General features: G+C 43.8%; 1 protein-coding gene across 2 annotated transcripts in view; it reads left to right on the top strand.

The window, feature by feature from the left end:
* NAT10 (N-acetyltransferase 10) overlaps nucleotides 1–17,905 on the top strand; it is a 150,000-nt gene that overhangs the window by 16,366 nt on the left and 115,729 nt on the right. Inside the window, exons 2-3 of one of the 2 annotated variants that reach the window (XM_078684253.1) lie at nucleotides 3,907–4,034; nucleotides 5,884–5,975. In XM_078684253.1, coding sequence (XP_078540379.1) covers nucleotides 3,927–4,034; nucleotides 5,884–5,975 — 200 coding nt within the window. In that variant the 5' untranslated portion in view covers nucleotides 3,907–3,926. The remainder of the gene's footprint in view (nucleotides 1–3,906; nucleotides 4,035–5,883; nucleotides 5,976–17,905) is intronic. The other variant, XM_078684254.1, reaches the window with a different exon arrangement.

Here is a 17,905-nt window from a genome sequence, read left to right as displayed (position 1 = left end):
CTGGCTGACTACAGCCGGTCAGACACCACACCAGGGTTGGTAGGTTTTCAGGGTGGAGCACCTCTGAGGTTCCCTCTTTGAGTATTTATAACAACAAATCTCACACGGACATCAGTGTCGATTTATTGAGAGCAGTTTGGTACCAAACACTCCCTTGTTCAGTGTAGCCATCATGGTGCTGTGGAAGTCACGGTGTCAATTTTTCAGCCCATATACTTTTTATAGCTTCACTGGCACTTACACTTTTAAGGCATGGACCCTAATATTGTAGGGGCAGATTTGCCCTCACCTGTGGTATAGTGCACTCTGCCTTAGTACTGTGAGGTCTGTTAGACGGATGACTCGCCTATACCTACAGGCAGTGCTGGCTGGAATGGCACCCAGGCAGGGTGCCATGTCAACTTTGTTGTTTACTTCCTCAGAGTTCCATGCAAGCAGCAAGGGCAGTGGCATGGTCTCAGTGAGGGGGGCACAGGGCATCCTCTTCAGCTCCCAGGCCCTAATTACCCAGGGCACCATTTCACTAGGCACTTATAAAGGTCCGAAGGACTAATTGTGGATATGTTTTGGGGAAGAAGCTCTGGCACAGGGGACCTGGTTGGCATGGACTCTGTGCACTACAATTGAAACCACCTCAAAACCAGACAAAAAGTGTGGGCAAAACTTGCAAAAAGAGGCACTTTATCACTGCATCCTTCTGCCTCACTAGCCTAATGCACAGGTTTTTTCGGCAATAACTTAATGTGCAGTATCTCTTCACCCAGGTACAACCTTACTATGCTGTGGATGGCATTGTACTAGGGCCAGACTAATATCTAGTTTTTCCCTTTTGTCCGGAATACTGCAGTTTGGTGATTCGTAGTTTGTTGGCAGCTGCATGTCCACACCTTTCTTGTGAACTAACACAAAACTACATAGTTGTCAGGCTGCTAAAACCACTGTTGTACTTGGTGTAGATTATGTTATTTGGTGCAAACTGGTGTACATGCTTGTCATCTGTGATATTTTTTGTAAATGTTTATTATATTTACATATGTAATTTCTAATTCTTCCTGGTTTCAATATTTCCAATATTGATAAAACATTAATTAGTGGGGTTTTTCAGTGGAGATATTGACCATAACGTAACCAGGTACAGGTATTGTGGTCCTCATTGTTTCTTCTTTAGTTATTAATGACATAATTGTTGTAGGCTTTTACAGTTTTGGAAGCTTCTAATATAGATGTTAGTCTTATTACTGTTGACTGATGTAGATATTGGAGATATGTATGTTACTTGGTATAGGTGTAAAGGAAATATTTTTTACTTTATGTGGGTATTCATATTTATAGCGCAGCTATGGTTCCAGTGAGAGATAATTGTTTTTTCAGAGAAACGGCATGTTGTTGAGGCACTTTACAGGCAAAATGGCAAAATAAAAGACTTTGAATCCAGTTTTAAGTGTCTTAATTTAATATAATTTTATTGATGAAGGGTCAGTTGATGACTCTTAGATCATTTACAAAAAAGAGCCACTACTCAGGTTGTAGCAAAGTAGTGGATAATAGTGTGGAGTTTGGGAAGTAAGTGTTTTTTATTCTAAATAGTTTATTGGCAGTGACTACCTTGTAACTTAATCAATATGTTTTGAATGAAATGTTTCTTGGTAAGGCAGGGCCCATGTAGGTTGCTCAGCATGACAGTAATGGGATGAAATCTTTTAACACTTTTGGTACTTCGAGAATAAAGTAATGGAATACTAACCTTAGACGAGTGGTTGGTGTTTTGGAGGTCTGCTGAGAGGGCATTGCTGTTTCTATTTAGCTTGAAGTTGAGCAGTGGGAGTAAGAGTTTGAATTTCATTTAAGCAGATGTAGTTGAGATGTTGGTATGTGCTTCTTTGGTATGAGTGACAACTTTGAGTCAATAATAAAACATAGAGAATGTACAGTGCTTCAGTTAAAAAAGCATAGGTCAGAGAGCTACACAGGCTCACAGACTGATGGTCTGTGTGCCTCTGTTATTAGGACTGATTCAGTGTTAGTGGAATTGGCCGCAAGATAGATTGTGGTCACCCAAGTCTAAATTGGATCTAGACGAGGTATATTGAGTGTTAGATATCTACAGCTCATTAAGTCTCCAGGTAAAGCTGTGTGTTGCGGTATTCATAGCAAATCTCCATGAATAGATTAAAGATAGTAGGAGATTGAATGGACCTTGTGGGATTCAGCAAATGAATGTTGTGCATACAGGTGAGGAATATCTTTGATTCCCTGTATGTTCCTGTGACTGGTATGAGGTACATAATTCCCGAACATGTGGTTGAGCTGTGGGATCTGAAGGCAGGGATAGTCTATTAGGAGGATTAGTAAGTGTTGGTATCCATTATCATTACACGATAGGACTACAATTGAATGTTTTTAGATGGGTAGCCTTTGTGGGAATTATGTGGTCAATTTGAGCCAGATTGCTCTTTCAGGTATTATCTCATGAAGAAAATACTTGACCGACTGGGTGAGAGTTGACCAATTCATTGGATCCATGTTGAGTTTCTACACAAGTGGTACCGATAATTTTTTTTTTTTAATAGCACAGCAAAGGTAGGTTCCAGTGTCTAGTGATGTATTATGTTGGGGATAAGATAAATGTAATATGTGGAGAAGGGTTTGATAAGATGGGAAAATACAATGTTCTTTTAGGTGGTGGCATTTGAGAACTTTACCAAGGTGTTTAATGGCTACTGGTTGTAAAGTCAGCTTTTTGTGTGCGTGTGTGTACGTTTGTGTGTGTATGTGTAAAAGAGAAGTATAATATCGGCTTTTCCAGTTTATGTTCTTTACATCATGTACTCATGTAGAGTTTCTGCTGTTTCTAAACTTCTTTGTTCATTCTGTATGTGGCATCAGTGCATTTTGTCTTCTCTTTGGGCATGTAAGATTTTTTTTTTATTAACTTGAAATTCGATAGTATATTTACTGTATATTTTCTTATAGTGTTGAATTTCTCAATATTTGTCTTTAGTCTTATCGTTCAAAATATTTTTATCACCAGTGTGTCTAGCTACCTATTTTAAAGCTCCTCATCATACTCGACGTGTTATACTGTCTTCCACTGCGTACTCTCCTTTATTAGTTTATCTTCCGTTACACAACTATTTTGTTCTGTTAGTAAGAATTTCTAGATAATTCTGCTTTAAAAAGATGTATTGATGGAAGGAAGTAGGTTCTTCGATAGAAACCTCTGTTTCGTGGAATCCGTATTCCGAATGGGAGTTTTCTATTATTTGATGACTTTCTACTTATGCCGATTGCCTTTGCCACACGAACAGGGAATGTAAAGCTGCACAGGCACAGCTCTCATTAAGCCTGCTAGTGCAGTTGAGGTGCTTTGCTCTTATAAGAAGCAGAGCAGGTAGCCTTGGGTGAGGAGGAGGAAGATGAGGAATGCTGCAGTGGCTTGTGTGGTATGGTAGTACGAGCCCATGAAGAGGGGAGGGCACTAATGAGGGCAATGGAAGTGGGTGGCATGACCAGAGGAATATGCTATTTTCATATAAAGTTAGGGGAAGGTGTCTGAATAAAGTGAGGTAATTTTGTGCACAACTTCCCTGTATATCTTTCGATGATACGGGGTACACATACCTAACATAAACTGTAGATAGATAGTTTTTAATAACTAAGATGTTATCATGTGGGCGTTTCCAAGTGACAGAATATTCAGGCTTTACTCTCGTTATTTACTTGATGTCACTTGGGCCCCCTCAGCAGAAAATGTCCCAGCTGTTGAAAGCTAGCCCTCTATAATGCTATATGCTCTCAAGTTACAATAATGAATTTTAATACTGGTATGGATAATGTTAAGATGAGCTACATCTGATGCCGTAAATTCTTTCTTTAATAACAATACTTAGATTTTTTTTAATTCAGATATATTCTGTTGAACCACCATGCAACGCAAGAAGATCGACAATCGGATCCGGGTGCTGATCGAGAATGGAGTGGCTGAGCGACAGAGGACAATGTTTGTCATCGTGGGGGACCGTGGGAAAGATCAGGTGCCGGCACTTAATTTGAAAGCCTATTTAAAATTTTGAAAAATGTCTGAGAAAAACAAATGCTAGCCGGATTAAAGGGCCGGAAAAGCTGGGTTATGATACGAGGCTCCGATATTTTCGATGGTTTAAATTTGTTGGAGTTTGCGATTACTCATTATTGATATGGGGATTTGTGAGAGTAAGATATTGTGTCAAACCTGATGAAGCATAGGAATATTTATGGTGCACCCAAAGATGGTTGTGTTAAACAATGGGCACTGTTATAATACAAGAAGCTATGTACATATGATGCATTTGATGCCCCAAAGTCCAGTTAAAGTTAAATCTAGCCTAGTTGAGTTCTTAATAGTTTTATTAGTACCACATTTTTGTCAGTAACGATTAGTAGAAGTTAATAAAAAATTGTGCTGATCCTTCTATGTGCTGTCGAAAGGAATATTTTGCCTTCATTTTTATGAACAAGATTGGCAATTGCTACAGCAAGGTTTTTTAAATATTAAAAAATCACTATTAAACTGTTGCCCTACTGGAGGAAAACCTAACTAAATTACTTCTTACTATCTTACTTTCTTACCACATTGCAATGACCTAGTTGAGTAACATCGGATAGTTTCTTGTGCATGGTCATAGTGGAGGATTAGTAGCCACAGACGTTGCATCAGACGAGACAGTGTAGGGCAAGATAGGTGGAATATTAGCGGTCGTCTAACACATTGCTTTCATGGTGGTGGAACCATATGTTTGAATAAAAAGGTGGGTTTTATAAGTAATTTCCAAAGGGCCAACAAGTATTTACTGCCTCAGTGAATGTAGGAGGTGAGATCTGTCATCTGAGGACAGGACATATATTTTAATGAGGAGCCAACCAAGGTTGCTCCAGAGCTACTCAAATCATGCCAGTTTTCACAGCAGCTACCTACGGTATATTTACATATATTTCATCTGAATGGGAATCTGTACAATGTGATTGGTTATGCTGACAGTCTGCCATTGCTCCAGACCCATTAGTTACTGCTGCACTGCCTGCTTTTAAGGGTTTACCACCAGACACGCATTTCTGTTTCTACGGCAGACTAGTAGCATGGCTCTGGCTTCTTGGGTGTCTGAGAGGAATAGCATGACAGTCAGATCAACATCCATTTTGTGTACAGTGCTTTGTGGGCAATGTTTAGACCATTTTGTAAAATGTGATGATTTTAGTGGTAACAATGTGCTGAAAACCATATTTCAAACAAAGTGATATCTCAAAGATTTTGTGAGTCTTGTCAAATAGTTATGTACAGCCTGAAGGACAATGTAGGTCATACAAAGTCTTGTATAGGCAGTTGTAATCGATGTGGCTAGAGAAAACTATTGGTTTTACTGTCGCGTTGTGCCCCTAGAGTAATAAACTTTGATTTATAGAAGCTAATAGGCAGTCCAGTTGGGGACTGACAGCTACGTTTTAGGCGTTTGGGGCATAGGAGTCCAGTAAACTTCCCAAATTCTCGCTGTCTGTATAGATGGGATAATATCTAGATTACCCCTCCTTATATCAGTGCATGAAGTGGGTCTCTCTACTTGCACATGCACTGATGGCGTTGGAGACAAAATAGGAAATACATAGGCAGTTAAGGAAGAAGTTTGCATGTACTTATTTAAAACTCAGTTTTTCTAGCACTTAAAGACCATTCAGAGAATTGTATAGGTGCAGGTACATTAACATCACCAATGATAAATCAAGATTAGAAAGTGGGGCTGCTAAGTCGTCATGATTATGCACATTGCCTTATGCCTTGGCACTCACCTTAAATGAATTCATGATATATTTGCTTTGTCTACTTTTTGCTTCACTTTTCAACTTTGACAGGTCGTCATCCTCCATCACATGTTATCTAAAGCATCAGTAAAGGCCAGACCCACTGTTTTATGGTGTTACAAGAAAGAGTTGGGCTTCAGCAGGTATAACTTGTTTTCTATTTCCCTGCATTTACATATGTCAAAGAACTTCAATTATTAGGGTGATTTCATAATGTTAGTTTCGAGGTATGCAACAACTATAAAGCAAGATTGGTTAAATACTTGCATTAGATTTAGGGCTGCCAGTTTTATGGTATTTTTTTTTCAACATTTCCATCTGTATTTATCCATATTTACTTTTTAGCTGTCTTATTGGTGTATATATATCCATATTTATTCTGTGTTTTGAGGAACAATTGAGTTGTAAAATAGTATATTTCCACAACTATTTAATTAATAAACATGCACTTATCTCATCCTGCTTTTTACCTCCCAATGCTACCTACCTGCTCAGCTGTTTGACTGGAATTCACAAAGGACAGCATGGAAAGTCCCTCACAATAAGCACAATTGTCAGTATTTTTCCACCTTTAAAAATAAATACAGATAAGAAACACATTGTTTTCTCTCTGTATTTATCTGTAAAAATCAATAAAATAGAAAACTGTGAGCCTGAATTATAATTAGACTTCATAGCTGAAGCAGTGACATAATTTCTTTAAAAAAAATCTTATTATTGTGAGTAAAAATAATAAAAAAACAGAACATTGCAACATCAAAGTGTGCAGCATTAAGACACAATTAATCAATATCACTCCTCCCAGTAGGTTCATGACCCCACTTACATCCGCCCAAATCGCAAACAATTAGTAGCGTCTGCTTGTATCTGGCCGTTTACATCTGCTCCCATAAGTCCAGGAGGAACACACATTAGCCCCCCCAGGCCCTTGTCGCCCCCCCCGCCACCCCCCTTCGGTGGTCGCTAATTTCGCCCAGATTTGAGTAAACTTAGCTGGACAGCCTCTACTCTCATTTCCCAGCCTTTCGCTAACACTCACCAGTCTATATCCAGCTACCAATCAAACCGTTCCGGCGTCTTTTCAGCTTTCACAGCATGAGCATTATTACATTTAGCCACCAATAACCTGAGGGTCATCCAGGTCTGGTCCATGTGGGTGAGGTATATGTATTGCCATATGTTTAACAAACACCATTTTGGGGGATGTTCAACATTGCTGCCACAAAAATTATTTAAAAAAGTCGCCACTAAACCCCAGTATCGCTCTATATCTCGGCATCTCCATATCATTTTTGCTAAAACGTACCTATTTGCCCGCATTTTAGAAGAAAGCACAATTGTCAGTATTTTTCCACCTTTAAAAATAAATACAGATAAGAAACACATTGTTTTCTCTCTGTATTTATCTGTAAAAATCAATAAAATAGAAAACTGTGAGCCTGAATTATAATTAGACTTCATAGCTGAAGCAGTGACATAATTTCTTTTAAAAAAATCTAGTCGTTCTGCCCAGCTTCATAAGGGTAGTCCATGCATAATAACAGCTATGTAGAAATTTCAATTGCAGTAGACAGTATCTTGAGCATATGGCTACTTCCAGTGGGGATGACGGGGCCTCTGGCCACTCGTCATCCACCAAGGTCATGCTCCCTATGTTCCTTTTGGCTCAACAGTGTCAGGTGAGTGGTTAAGGAGCTTGCAATATGTGAGGAAAACTGCTTTCTTGGACATATAGTCAGTTAGTAATCTATCCTCAGTGGAGATGATTACGGGAGTTCTGCTCCATTTGGCAGTGCCTTACATAGGGCATGACAGTTTTTAGGGTATCGATAAGCCTTAGTTGGTGAAAGCTTATAATCTGCCTGCAAACTGCGAATGGGACAGCCCCGTCCCACATCCACAGTTCACCCACCCTTACGATTCCAATTAGATTCCACTTATGGAATCCTGGTTGAGTACCCAGTTTCACAGTGTCCCATATGGGAATGGCCTGAGTAATCCTACCCCGCAAGCCCAAGGATTGTAGTGTGTCATTCCAAAATGCTAGAGTAACTGCTGTGGGGGCGGGGAACGATGTGGGACAGTCCCTCCACACAGTGTTAAACATATGGCAATACATAGCCTTCCGGTTCCATGGCATACCGATCCAAACGGTAGGCCGGCTTCGAGTCAGAAGGATGAACCCAATTGTTGATGGTTGTGAGCTGTGCCGTTTGGTAATAAATCCATATATCCGGCAGAGCTATGCATCCATTGTACCAGCCCCTCGTTCGTTTCTTGGTAGCTATACATGTGGGTTCCAATCCCAGAAGAATGTGAGAAATTCTTGGTCGATAGCTTGAAAATTGGAAGCTAGATTCGGGTACGGCGTATTATGGAGTGCTTATAGGAAACAGGGCAATTCCATAATTTTGAATTAGGCGGCCCTTCCCAAAAGCGATAAGAGTAGACACCTCCAGTGCTCAACATCCCTCCAAAGACCTACTCCTGGGGTCTATAGATTATTAGTGTGGAATACACTTGGTTCTGTAGTGATATATATTCCCAAATAATGGAACCCCTCCACAGTGATACGGGTGGCAGACCTGACGGGCACCCCCGTGGAGGAGGTAAATCAGGGACTTGATAGTATATCCTGAGTATTGATGGAATAGAGTAAACACATGGATTATTCTGTCAAGGTTGTGGGTAGGATCACCAACATAAAGCAAGTTGTCATCCGCATAGATGAGTTCCTCTCCTCCCACTGCTCTGTCCACCTGAGCCCTCCAATTAGGGAGTCACAACGTATTCACTCCGCAAGGGGCTACAAGACCAGTGCTAAAATCAGGGGCTGAGAGTGAGCATCCCTGGCTTGTGCCCCACAGTAGCTGGAATAACGAGGACGTACCACTATTGATGGTCACCTGAGCCAGAGGATCGGCATAAAGGAGATGCACCCAGGATAGAAAATGCAGTCAAAAACCGAACCGCCAGAGGACCTCTAACATGACTGGCCACTCATCAGTATTGAAGGCCATGCGTGCATCAAGCGAGAGCACAATGGCGTTTTCGCAAATCTTTGCTGCTGACTCAACACCATGAAGGCTCCTCAAATTTAGGGCAGTACTGCGCCATGGCATGAAGCTGGAGTGATCCGAATGGATCTATTATATGGCCACTCATACCAGTTGAGAGGCCAACAGCTTCGCTAGGATCTTTACCTCTGCATTGATAAGGCCTGTGCATTTAGGAGGCACAGGCTTCTGGAAGTTTGCCCTTCTTGGGAATGCCAATGATACTGGCCAGTCTCTGGACAAACAACCCTTTTCACAGCTATCAATATACATTTTAAGGAGATTAGGGGCAATCATGGATCCTGTGATCTTATAAAGCTTGATAGGAAGTCCATTAGAACCCACACCCTTAAATCCACATTTGTAAAGCGCACAATCACCCGTAAGGGTCTCTAGGTGCTGGGGTCCGTCGGGAAGATTAAGCAAGCTATTGCCCAGAGTCACATGGTGCTGGGCTAATCTGCCGCCGGTGCCGGGGATCGAACCGTGATCCCCAGATTCCGGAGTCGGTCGCCCTGGCCGCGGCGCCTTACCAGAAGACAAGTCTTGAATTGCCTCCACTATTTCATCTTCTGTAATTTCTTGGTCTAGTAGCGTTTTGTTTGAATGATAAAGGGTGGGGAGATTAATATCCAACAACAATTTCAAGGATTCAGCCGTAGACATCCGTGTGGGTGAGTACAGTTGTGCATAGTAAACCGTAAAGGTGTTTGCTTTATCTACCCCACATTATTGCAGTTTGCCATTCCTCGTCATCAAGGGGCCCAAATTCAGCCTGACATTTTTCTCTGAGACCTTGGAGTGGGTTAGGTAAATTGTTAATCAGCTTCCTATAAGTGAACGATATGGCATTTTTCCCAAGGGGTCGTGATCGCACTCTTATCTTCCAAAGGTGACGTCTACTGTATCTCCCATGGTGTGGGAATTACAGCAGTCAGAACATGACGGATTTGTAGGTATTAAAACACCTCCCTCTGGTCCAGTTTGTATTCTTTTTGAAGTTCAGGGAATTTTAAAATGTTCCCCTTTTCCCATAGGTCACCTATACTAGAGATACCGATGGTGTCACATCTGTCAAATCCCGGGTGATTGCCTAGCATCCCGAGGCTCTGGGTGAACCGTAATGACGTGGCAAGAGCCGGCATATCTTGCCAGCCACGTTTTTATTTGGCCTGGCACCAGACTTCAATGGTTAGGGCAGTGGGGCCGAAATAACAGCTTTGCTTTGCTTGTGAGTACAGAGCCCCGTTATACCCCTTCCTCCCCATCTGGTGTCTGTCAAGTTGGTTAGCGGGTTCTGTCTGGTGTTGGTACCCCTAGTGGTTGACAACCTCTAGTTGTGATGCCCAGTAGTAGAGGCGCATATCGGGGAATGGAATTCCCCCCCGTCGTACCAGCTTCTGGTTAATTTATGCATAGCTATACAGGGTGTCTTCCCATCCCATAGAAATGTCCTGATTTCACTGTCTATGTTTTGGTAGTAGGACTTGGGGACTTTAAAGGGGCTGTTCTGGAGGATATATAACAAGCATTTGCAATGCAATAGGTCTCGCATTATTTAAATTTGAGCTATTAGCATTGTAAATGGCAATTGTTTTTTGCTTTGTGCTATAGTTTTTTTTTACATAAAAAGCTACATATAAAATATGTTTTATTAAAGTTATTTATGCAGTATCTAAATTTTGTTTGCATAAAAGAGTACAATAATATCTTAGTAAAAAAGTCAAATATTTTAATGGTAATTCACCAAATGTTCATTTATGTGTTGGTTTTGAAAATAGCTAAATTAATAGCTTTGTCATTTACAATGCCAATAGTTATAACTTTCGCAAATGTGACACCTATAGCATTTGTAATGCAACATTTGTATTTACGTGCACATTAGGCTAAAAGTTTGCCCTGGTACCGTCTGCGCTTTTACGTTTGTGTTTATTCATTGGATGTACTCATTCTGAGTAAACTTTTAAGTTTGCCTTGTATATTTTTTATTATGAATCACAAACTCACGTGTCGCCGAATGCAGTAAAACACCCACGCTTGTAACTACCACGCAGGCTGGTGGAAGCCACGCTCCGTCTGGGGTGAGACACGACCAGTACTGAGAGCCAGGTGTTCAGGTCTTCATTCTTTCTTCACCAGGGAGTGGAAGAACAGATTCTGTTAAGCACCGAGATAAAGCGGCAAACTCTGACCCATGGTGGTCGATACGTCTACTGGGAAAAGTACCGAAGATTGCTCGCCTCATCGGCGTAAATCAATTGTTGGGCTGCCAAGGTTTCAGATTGCTTATGTGTGTCATTTTCATAATTTCATCGTAATTATGAGTGACATTCAATGACTATGAGTGACATTTTCTCGCGAGCAAAATCAAGAAATGAAGAGAAGGGAAACATAAATATCAACTATCGCAACCATTTGAGCAACGAAAAACTCTAAATCCTAAAACTGCTCAAAGCACCAGAAATGAATTGGCACTAACTTAGTAAAAAGCAGTAATTGACAGCTAATCCACATTAAATACAGTTTTGATAATATGCGTGGTTCATGTTCTTTCGTGAAAACTCACTAAACAAAACGTTATTCTTGCTCCAGTCAGAACTCCATTATTCACAAGAGTGATTTTGTCATTTTCATTGGTGCATGACAACTCTTGGACACACAAAGAATTCAGCCCCAGAATTGTCACACTTTGAGTGTGATGGTCAGTAGTTGCGTTGCTACTCATTGGCAGTATGGCTGGGGAACGTGTAGTGCAAGATGCTGTTGTCTCCTGACGAGAGCTCTGACGCATTTTTTTTACAGCAACATAAAGTCACTTTTATGGAATAGGGGTTGTATACAGCCGTTCAGATGGTTCATGTGAAGGGGGGTTTGGGGCGGGGGTTCACACGGTGCTGGGCGAGCGGTCACTCTTGCAGAGCCCCATCATGCCAACTAAACATCACTCACTTAACCGGCCTAGTTTTTCCTAGAAGGCAAGACGCACTCATTTGCTGCCATAATTAACGGAGGACAAGATGAAACCAAAAGAAACTTACAGATGCTATGCATTTAATATGCAACATTTATCTGACGTGGGTAAAAATATCAGTTTCCTGCTGACATCCATTCATGCAAAACAATGCATTTTCATGAAAAGCTAAAGTTGTATCCACATTATAAAGGTAGGGGAGCTCTTTACAGGAGCGGCAGGTCTAGGGTTTTTATATTTTATAGACTTGCATGGGTGCTCGTCGTTGTGTCGCTGATATGTCGGACTGGCAGAGGTGCCGTCCCCGGTGCCTGCGGCCTGCCACTAGAGAACAGTTGCAGTAACTTTAGAAGTCAGTGGCCCACAGACAAGGACACACACACTGATCTCTTACCGCAGTCTTGATCTGGCAGGACGTACTTCAAGGGTCAGCTGCTGTGCCCTCCATGGCTGCGCTCTCTTCTCCCTGCGTCTCTCCTGCCCCGTACCTTGCACTTCCTATAGGCAGGGATGACTCGGCTGATTCTCCCGTAGTTCTTTCACAGAGAAGAGAGCTAGCAGAGGCCGGACTCCTCCATGAGGATCCCAGCTGCAGGGTTCTGAGTCCGCACTCAGCAGATGAGTTGCTGAACCCTGACGGTACACGGAGCCGGCTCACTGTATCAGAGTTAGAGGCACACTCAGCCTATAATAACAATTCCATGGAGCAATTTTTGACGGCCCCAGCCGGACAAGCAGAAGCGCTCAGCGCCATAATTACAGCGCTGGCTCCGGCGATAAACAGTCCCATGCTGCTTCCTTCCAAAACAAACTCCCCGCGGTTGGCAGCAGGATGTGACGCCACCTCGCGGCGCCAGCCTTTAATTGTAATCGCCGCACGCAGCACTTGCTCTTCACACGGGGGCCGCGCGGCACTGACGGCGGCCTTTATAATTCATTTTATTATAGAATTTGCGTGTCCTGAACTAAATTATAAAGGCCGCCGCGCCCCCGAGCACCTTGTAAATGCCACCGCCCCCAAAATTCTGCCGCCTGGGGCGGACCGCCCCACCCGCCCCCCCCCTAGCTTCGCCAGTGGTCGGGCGGAACCTTAACTATTCAGAAGGTGAAAGTCAGCAGGCGTGGGCGCCTACACTGACAAGAGCTTTGGCCAAAGTTAGTTAAAATAAAAAAATAACCTGAATAAAGTAATTGAGAAGTCAGGCAGGCCGGGGGCGGTACTGCGATACACCTCTGTGACGTCATTCCCGGGCCGCGCTCTGATTGGCTGCTGGCCCGGACCTGACGTGCAGGAAGAGGAGCCGGCAGCAGGAAGTGGCGTGAGCATTGCGGCCCCGGGGCTCCCGTGACCAGGAAGGAGCCCTGGATACTGTTTCCCTTTAAGTCCTGGTCCCGAGATGGGGGACCGGGTGAAGACCCGCGGGGCGAAGCGGGCGCACTGAGGAGGCGGGGCTCCCATGTGGAGAGAGAGCCCCGCCGAGCGCTACCACCGCCCGGCCACAGAGAAGCCTTCTGTCTAGCAGCGGGCCCCCGTGATGTGGGGAGAGCCTGCAGCTGCGGAGGAAGGGAAGGAGCCTGGAGACCCGGGGAGCGCCCGCCAGACACCGGTGAGTGGAGCCGGGAGGAGAGGGGCTGGTGTGTGTGGAGGGGTCTCTGTGTATGCGTGTAGGTGCGGCGGCGGCGACGGGGGGTGTGCCTGTGTATGTGCGCATGCGTGAGTGCTGTGTATGCGTATGCCTGTGATGTGCGCATGCGTGAATGTTGGTGCGCGTGCAAGCAGCTGAATCCAGCCGGGGAGAAGCGCGTGACAGTTTTTTGTCCGTCATTCCCCCGTGTCAGCTCGCTATAAGTCTCCAGCCTGGACGCATCCTTCGGATGCGATTTCCAGGCGAGACCTAAAAAGCGGGGGAGAGCCAGTATTTTGTAGAGGGCTGCTCGGCCCAGTAGAGAAAGGGGCAATGTCTAGGGTTTTTATTCATGTCATTTCGCAATCTGTTCAGGGGAGCCTTAACATTTTTAATATAGAAGAGATTTGGGCCCGGGTTATGACCTTAACCTCACAACCCTGGAGGAGTTTTGGGTACAACCCATGGATTATATAGACCACTGATTTGGATCATTTATTAGCGTATCCAGAATATTTGCCAAAGTTTGTAAAGTTGTTGAGACTTCTTTGTATCGATTTTGCGGGTGATGCGAGATAAAGCAAGATATCATCAGCATAGAGGGATATACTGTTCCTCTGCCCATTTCAGTCCTCTAAGCAGTTGGTCTCCCCTGATCCATGTCGCCAGAGGTTCAAGCATCACCAAGAAAATCAATAGCTTCAGGGTGCACCCCTGTCTAGTACCCTTCCTCAGTGGGAATATTCTTGATGTGCGGTTATTTACCTTGCTTTGGCCTCTTAGGTCTGTGTATAGAAGTTTAACCCATCCAATGAATTTCAGGCCGACACCCAATTGCAGCAGCACCTCGAAAAGATATGGCCATTCAATTGTATCCGACGCCATTTTGGCGTCTAAGAAAAGTATTACGGCATCCTCTGCAATTATATGTTTCTGCCAAAATACGTTCTGGAGTCGGCGGGTGTTTAAAGACGTGTTTCGGCCAGGCATAAAGCCAGATTGGTCGGCGTGCACTAACAAGGGGATGATAGGGGCCGTTCGGGAGGCTAGTATTTTTGCTAGGATTTTAGCATCCGCATTTATTGAAGAGATCAATCGGTAGGACCTGCACCGATAAGCAGGCCTGCCCTACTCGTGTATGTCTACATTCAAGGCCATTCTCCGGTCCTCCGTTACTCTCAAGCTAAATTTCTCGTATGTATGGTGCAGCCTGAGTTGCTACTAATTTAATTTACTAATTGGTCATGGACAGTGTCAGGAGAAACGATTACATGAGTGTCCATCCTCTGCAACAAAATGTAATTCTTTATTTTTAAAAGAATTAATCCAACAAAGCACCTATATTTATGTACTCAGTTACTGTTGTAGACCATGTTATCATACCAATTGTATAGTGTGAGACAGTTGGGTTCCATAGCCTTCCCTCATTGTATGTTACTAATTGCTGAGCAACTTTCCTCATTGGTGATGTCTCCTTCCAGTGAGTCTATCGCTGGGGGACAGGTTAGCAGAGATATACCTGTCAGTGATTGACACAAGTCTTCTGCTATAGCGGTGACTTTCGAGGTGTAGTTCTGCTCATAACGGCCGGCAAAAGCATCTACAATCTCTTGCGGGTCTGAGAGAAAGTGGGTGTAATTTATGCATTACCGGGGGACCCCGCGCTCGTCTTGCTCCTTTTTTTCAAGCCAGGCAAGTAGTCTGCCTACCCTATCCTCCAGCTCATATATTTTGTGTTGGGTGGCCATGTGTTTTGCCATGGCCATTTCTTGTGCCAAGGCCTTATATTCAAGTTGGTTAATATTTAATTTATGTTTATTTACTGCGTTTGGGGCCTGTGTATACCATGCTTCGCTATTATGAAGCACCATCTCAAGATGTTCTAATTTATCTCCTGGTTCCTGACATGTCCGATCTTTAGTGCTAATGCCAAGGCCTTCAATACTTTTTTAGTGGCATCCCATAATATTTGCGCGGAGTCTATTGAGCCCGCGTTTTCCTAAAAATAGTTTTACGATTGTTGTATTAGGTTCTCTTTTATGTCCAGGATTTTAAGAACCCTGAGGTTCAGTGTTATTGTAGTTCTGTGGTGATAGTGATTAAGAGTGACTATAGCCCAGACTGGATAATAGTCCGATATGCCATGCGGGAGACTACGTGGTTCCCTAAAATGGCCTATGTTTGCAGAGTGCATTAAAAGATAGTCCATTCATGAGAGGCTATTGTGAGCGTACAAGAAATATGTGAATCGAGGCGTGCATGGATTAAAATGTAGCCATATATCCGTCATACCCATGGCGTTGAGAAATTCTGGTGGGGTGAAGTGGCTCTAATTAATTATTGTGCCGGCAGTCGATGCATACTGTCATCTAGTGTCATATTAAGATCTCCCCCTAGGATTAATGTTCCGACTGGCAATTCAATATTGATCTTCCCCTAGTCCGCTTGGACTTATCTGCAGAGCGGAAGTGGGGCATAGACCGACATGACGTTGACCGCTCGTCCCTCCCAGCTGGCCTCTAGAACCGCAAAATGTACCAGGGGGTCAGCCCATGTTCGTTGTATATTTATTGCCTGATTCTTACGAATTAGGATGCCCGTGCCTCTTGAGCCAGAAGTGAATCCGGCGTGCACTGCTAGCTTATATCCCATTCTATTCAATGCTTTACAATTATCGCCCTCCAAGTATGTCTCTTGTAGTAAGACTATCACAGGGGCCTGTCTATTAAGATATTGTAGCACAATCCCCTTTTCAGTTGGCCGCCAAGTTCATTTACATTCCATGTGATGATTTTTAAAGATGTTTCAAAATGTTTTAAAGTCCTTGTGTATGGTGTGTGTAAGACGTGAAAAATGATTTACGGCGTCCTGCTGCAGAGGAAGGCTCTGCCGGCGATCCCATATGCAGTTGTTTGGTATGTCCATTGTCTGACCCTTGGTAGTGATGTAGGCACGTGTACTGTGCAGTCCCTGCAAGATTTTAGTGAATCCTGGAAGGATTGTGTAATGACCTGTTGTGAATAAAACAAACCCTCCCCACCCTTAACTTACCACCCTTAACTAACCCCCGCCCTCCCTGCAGCCCTGTCAGTGGACTTCGTACTATCCACTTCCCCAACAAGACAGAGTGCCTGTTGCCCCACCCCCTTTTAACAATGAATGGTGCCCGTGGTTCAGCATAGCCCTCCCCTGCCCTTCCCCAAACAATTCAGGGCTATTAGTGGTGCGATTCGGACCACAGCCCCAAAGTGCAAGACACATTCTTTATACAGTGGCATATATTTACTCACTCCGTGCTGTTAGTTTATGAGGGAGCATGAGTAAGAGTCAGGTAATGTATCTTCCACAGTAGACCTCCACGAACGCCAGGTGAACATCTTTGTCTAGCACCCGGGTCCCGTATCAGCGGCTTCGCGACCCGTGACGTCTGCTGCTTCATGGGATGGTCCGGTTCGATTCTTTCTTTACGGGAGTTTCACACTTGTGTCCACCCCTCCAGCCAGTCCCATGCCTTTACTGGCGTTGAGAAGAACCAGTTTTTACCGTTTGCTTCAATGTGCAGTTTCGCAGGGAATATCATGGCATACGTAATGTATCGGTCCCCGAGTACTTTTTAACTTCCAGGAAGCTGCGTCTTTTTTTGGGACTTTTATCGTGAAGTCTGGGGAAAAAAGGAGACCACACTATTTTCAAGTTTGACTGGTGGATCGCAGCGCATCGCATCCCGGTCTCGGAAATTAAAAACTCTAGCGACTATTGGTCAAGGAGGGGGCCCCTGGTTTAGCCACCCTCCAGGAACACGGTGAGCTTGCTCAATTAAAAAATATTGCGAGAGGCCCTTTGGGTTTAGGTGTTTAGTGACTAGCTCCTCGACTAAAAAGTCAGTTGCTGGGTCCTCTGCACCTCTGGCACCCCCAGGATGCGCACGTTATTGCAGTGCACATGACCTTCATAGCCGTCCAGTTGCTCCTCAAATGTATCTTTTTTAGTTAGCTGTTGCACTTGTTGCTTGAGTTAGGTGTCGGTGGAGATCGTTTTGGTGACGTCCTCGACCTCTTTGACTCTAGTGTCCATTTTTCTGAGGTCTGCTCGCACATGAGAGATTTCAATATTTACTGTGTTGAGTCTGAAGTCAAGTAGGATCACACGCTGTTGAAGGCGGCCATAATGTCTTGGCGTGTCAACTCAGCCTGGCTAGTGCGGGGTTGTGGCTACTCCTGTCCGCTTACTTTGTGTATCTTGTTCCTCTACATTTTTGGTCCAGGCATATTTGTCCAGCTTTGTTTGTAGTGTCGACTTGCCACACCTGCCGCCTGCAATTGCGAGTGAATCTGTGTTATTTCGGTGGTGTTTATACTTGGGTGATATAGCGCAGTACTTCGTCGCCTGCTTTGGGGCTGCCTGTCTACAGCGGCCTGTCG

This window comes from Lissotriton helveticus, chromosome 3_2, assembly GCF_964261635.1.
Source record: "Lissotriton helveticus chromosome 3_2, aLisHel1.1, whole genome shotgun sequence".
Classification (NCBI taxonomy): Eukaryota; Metazoa; Chordata; class Amphibia; order Caudata; family Salamandridae; genus Lissotriton; species Lissotriton helveticus.
This window is presented reverse-complemented; position numbering and strand designations above follow the sequence as displayed.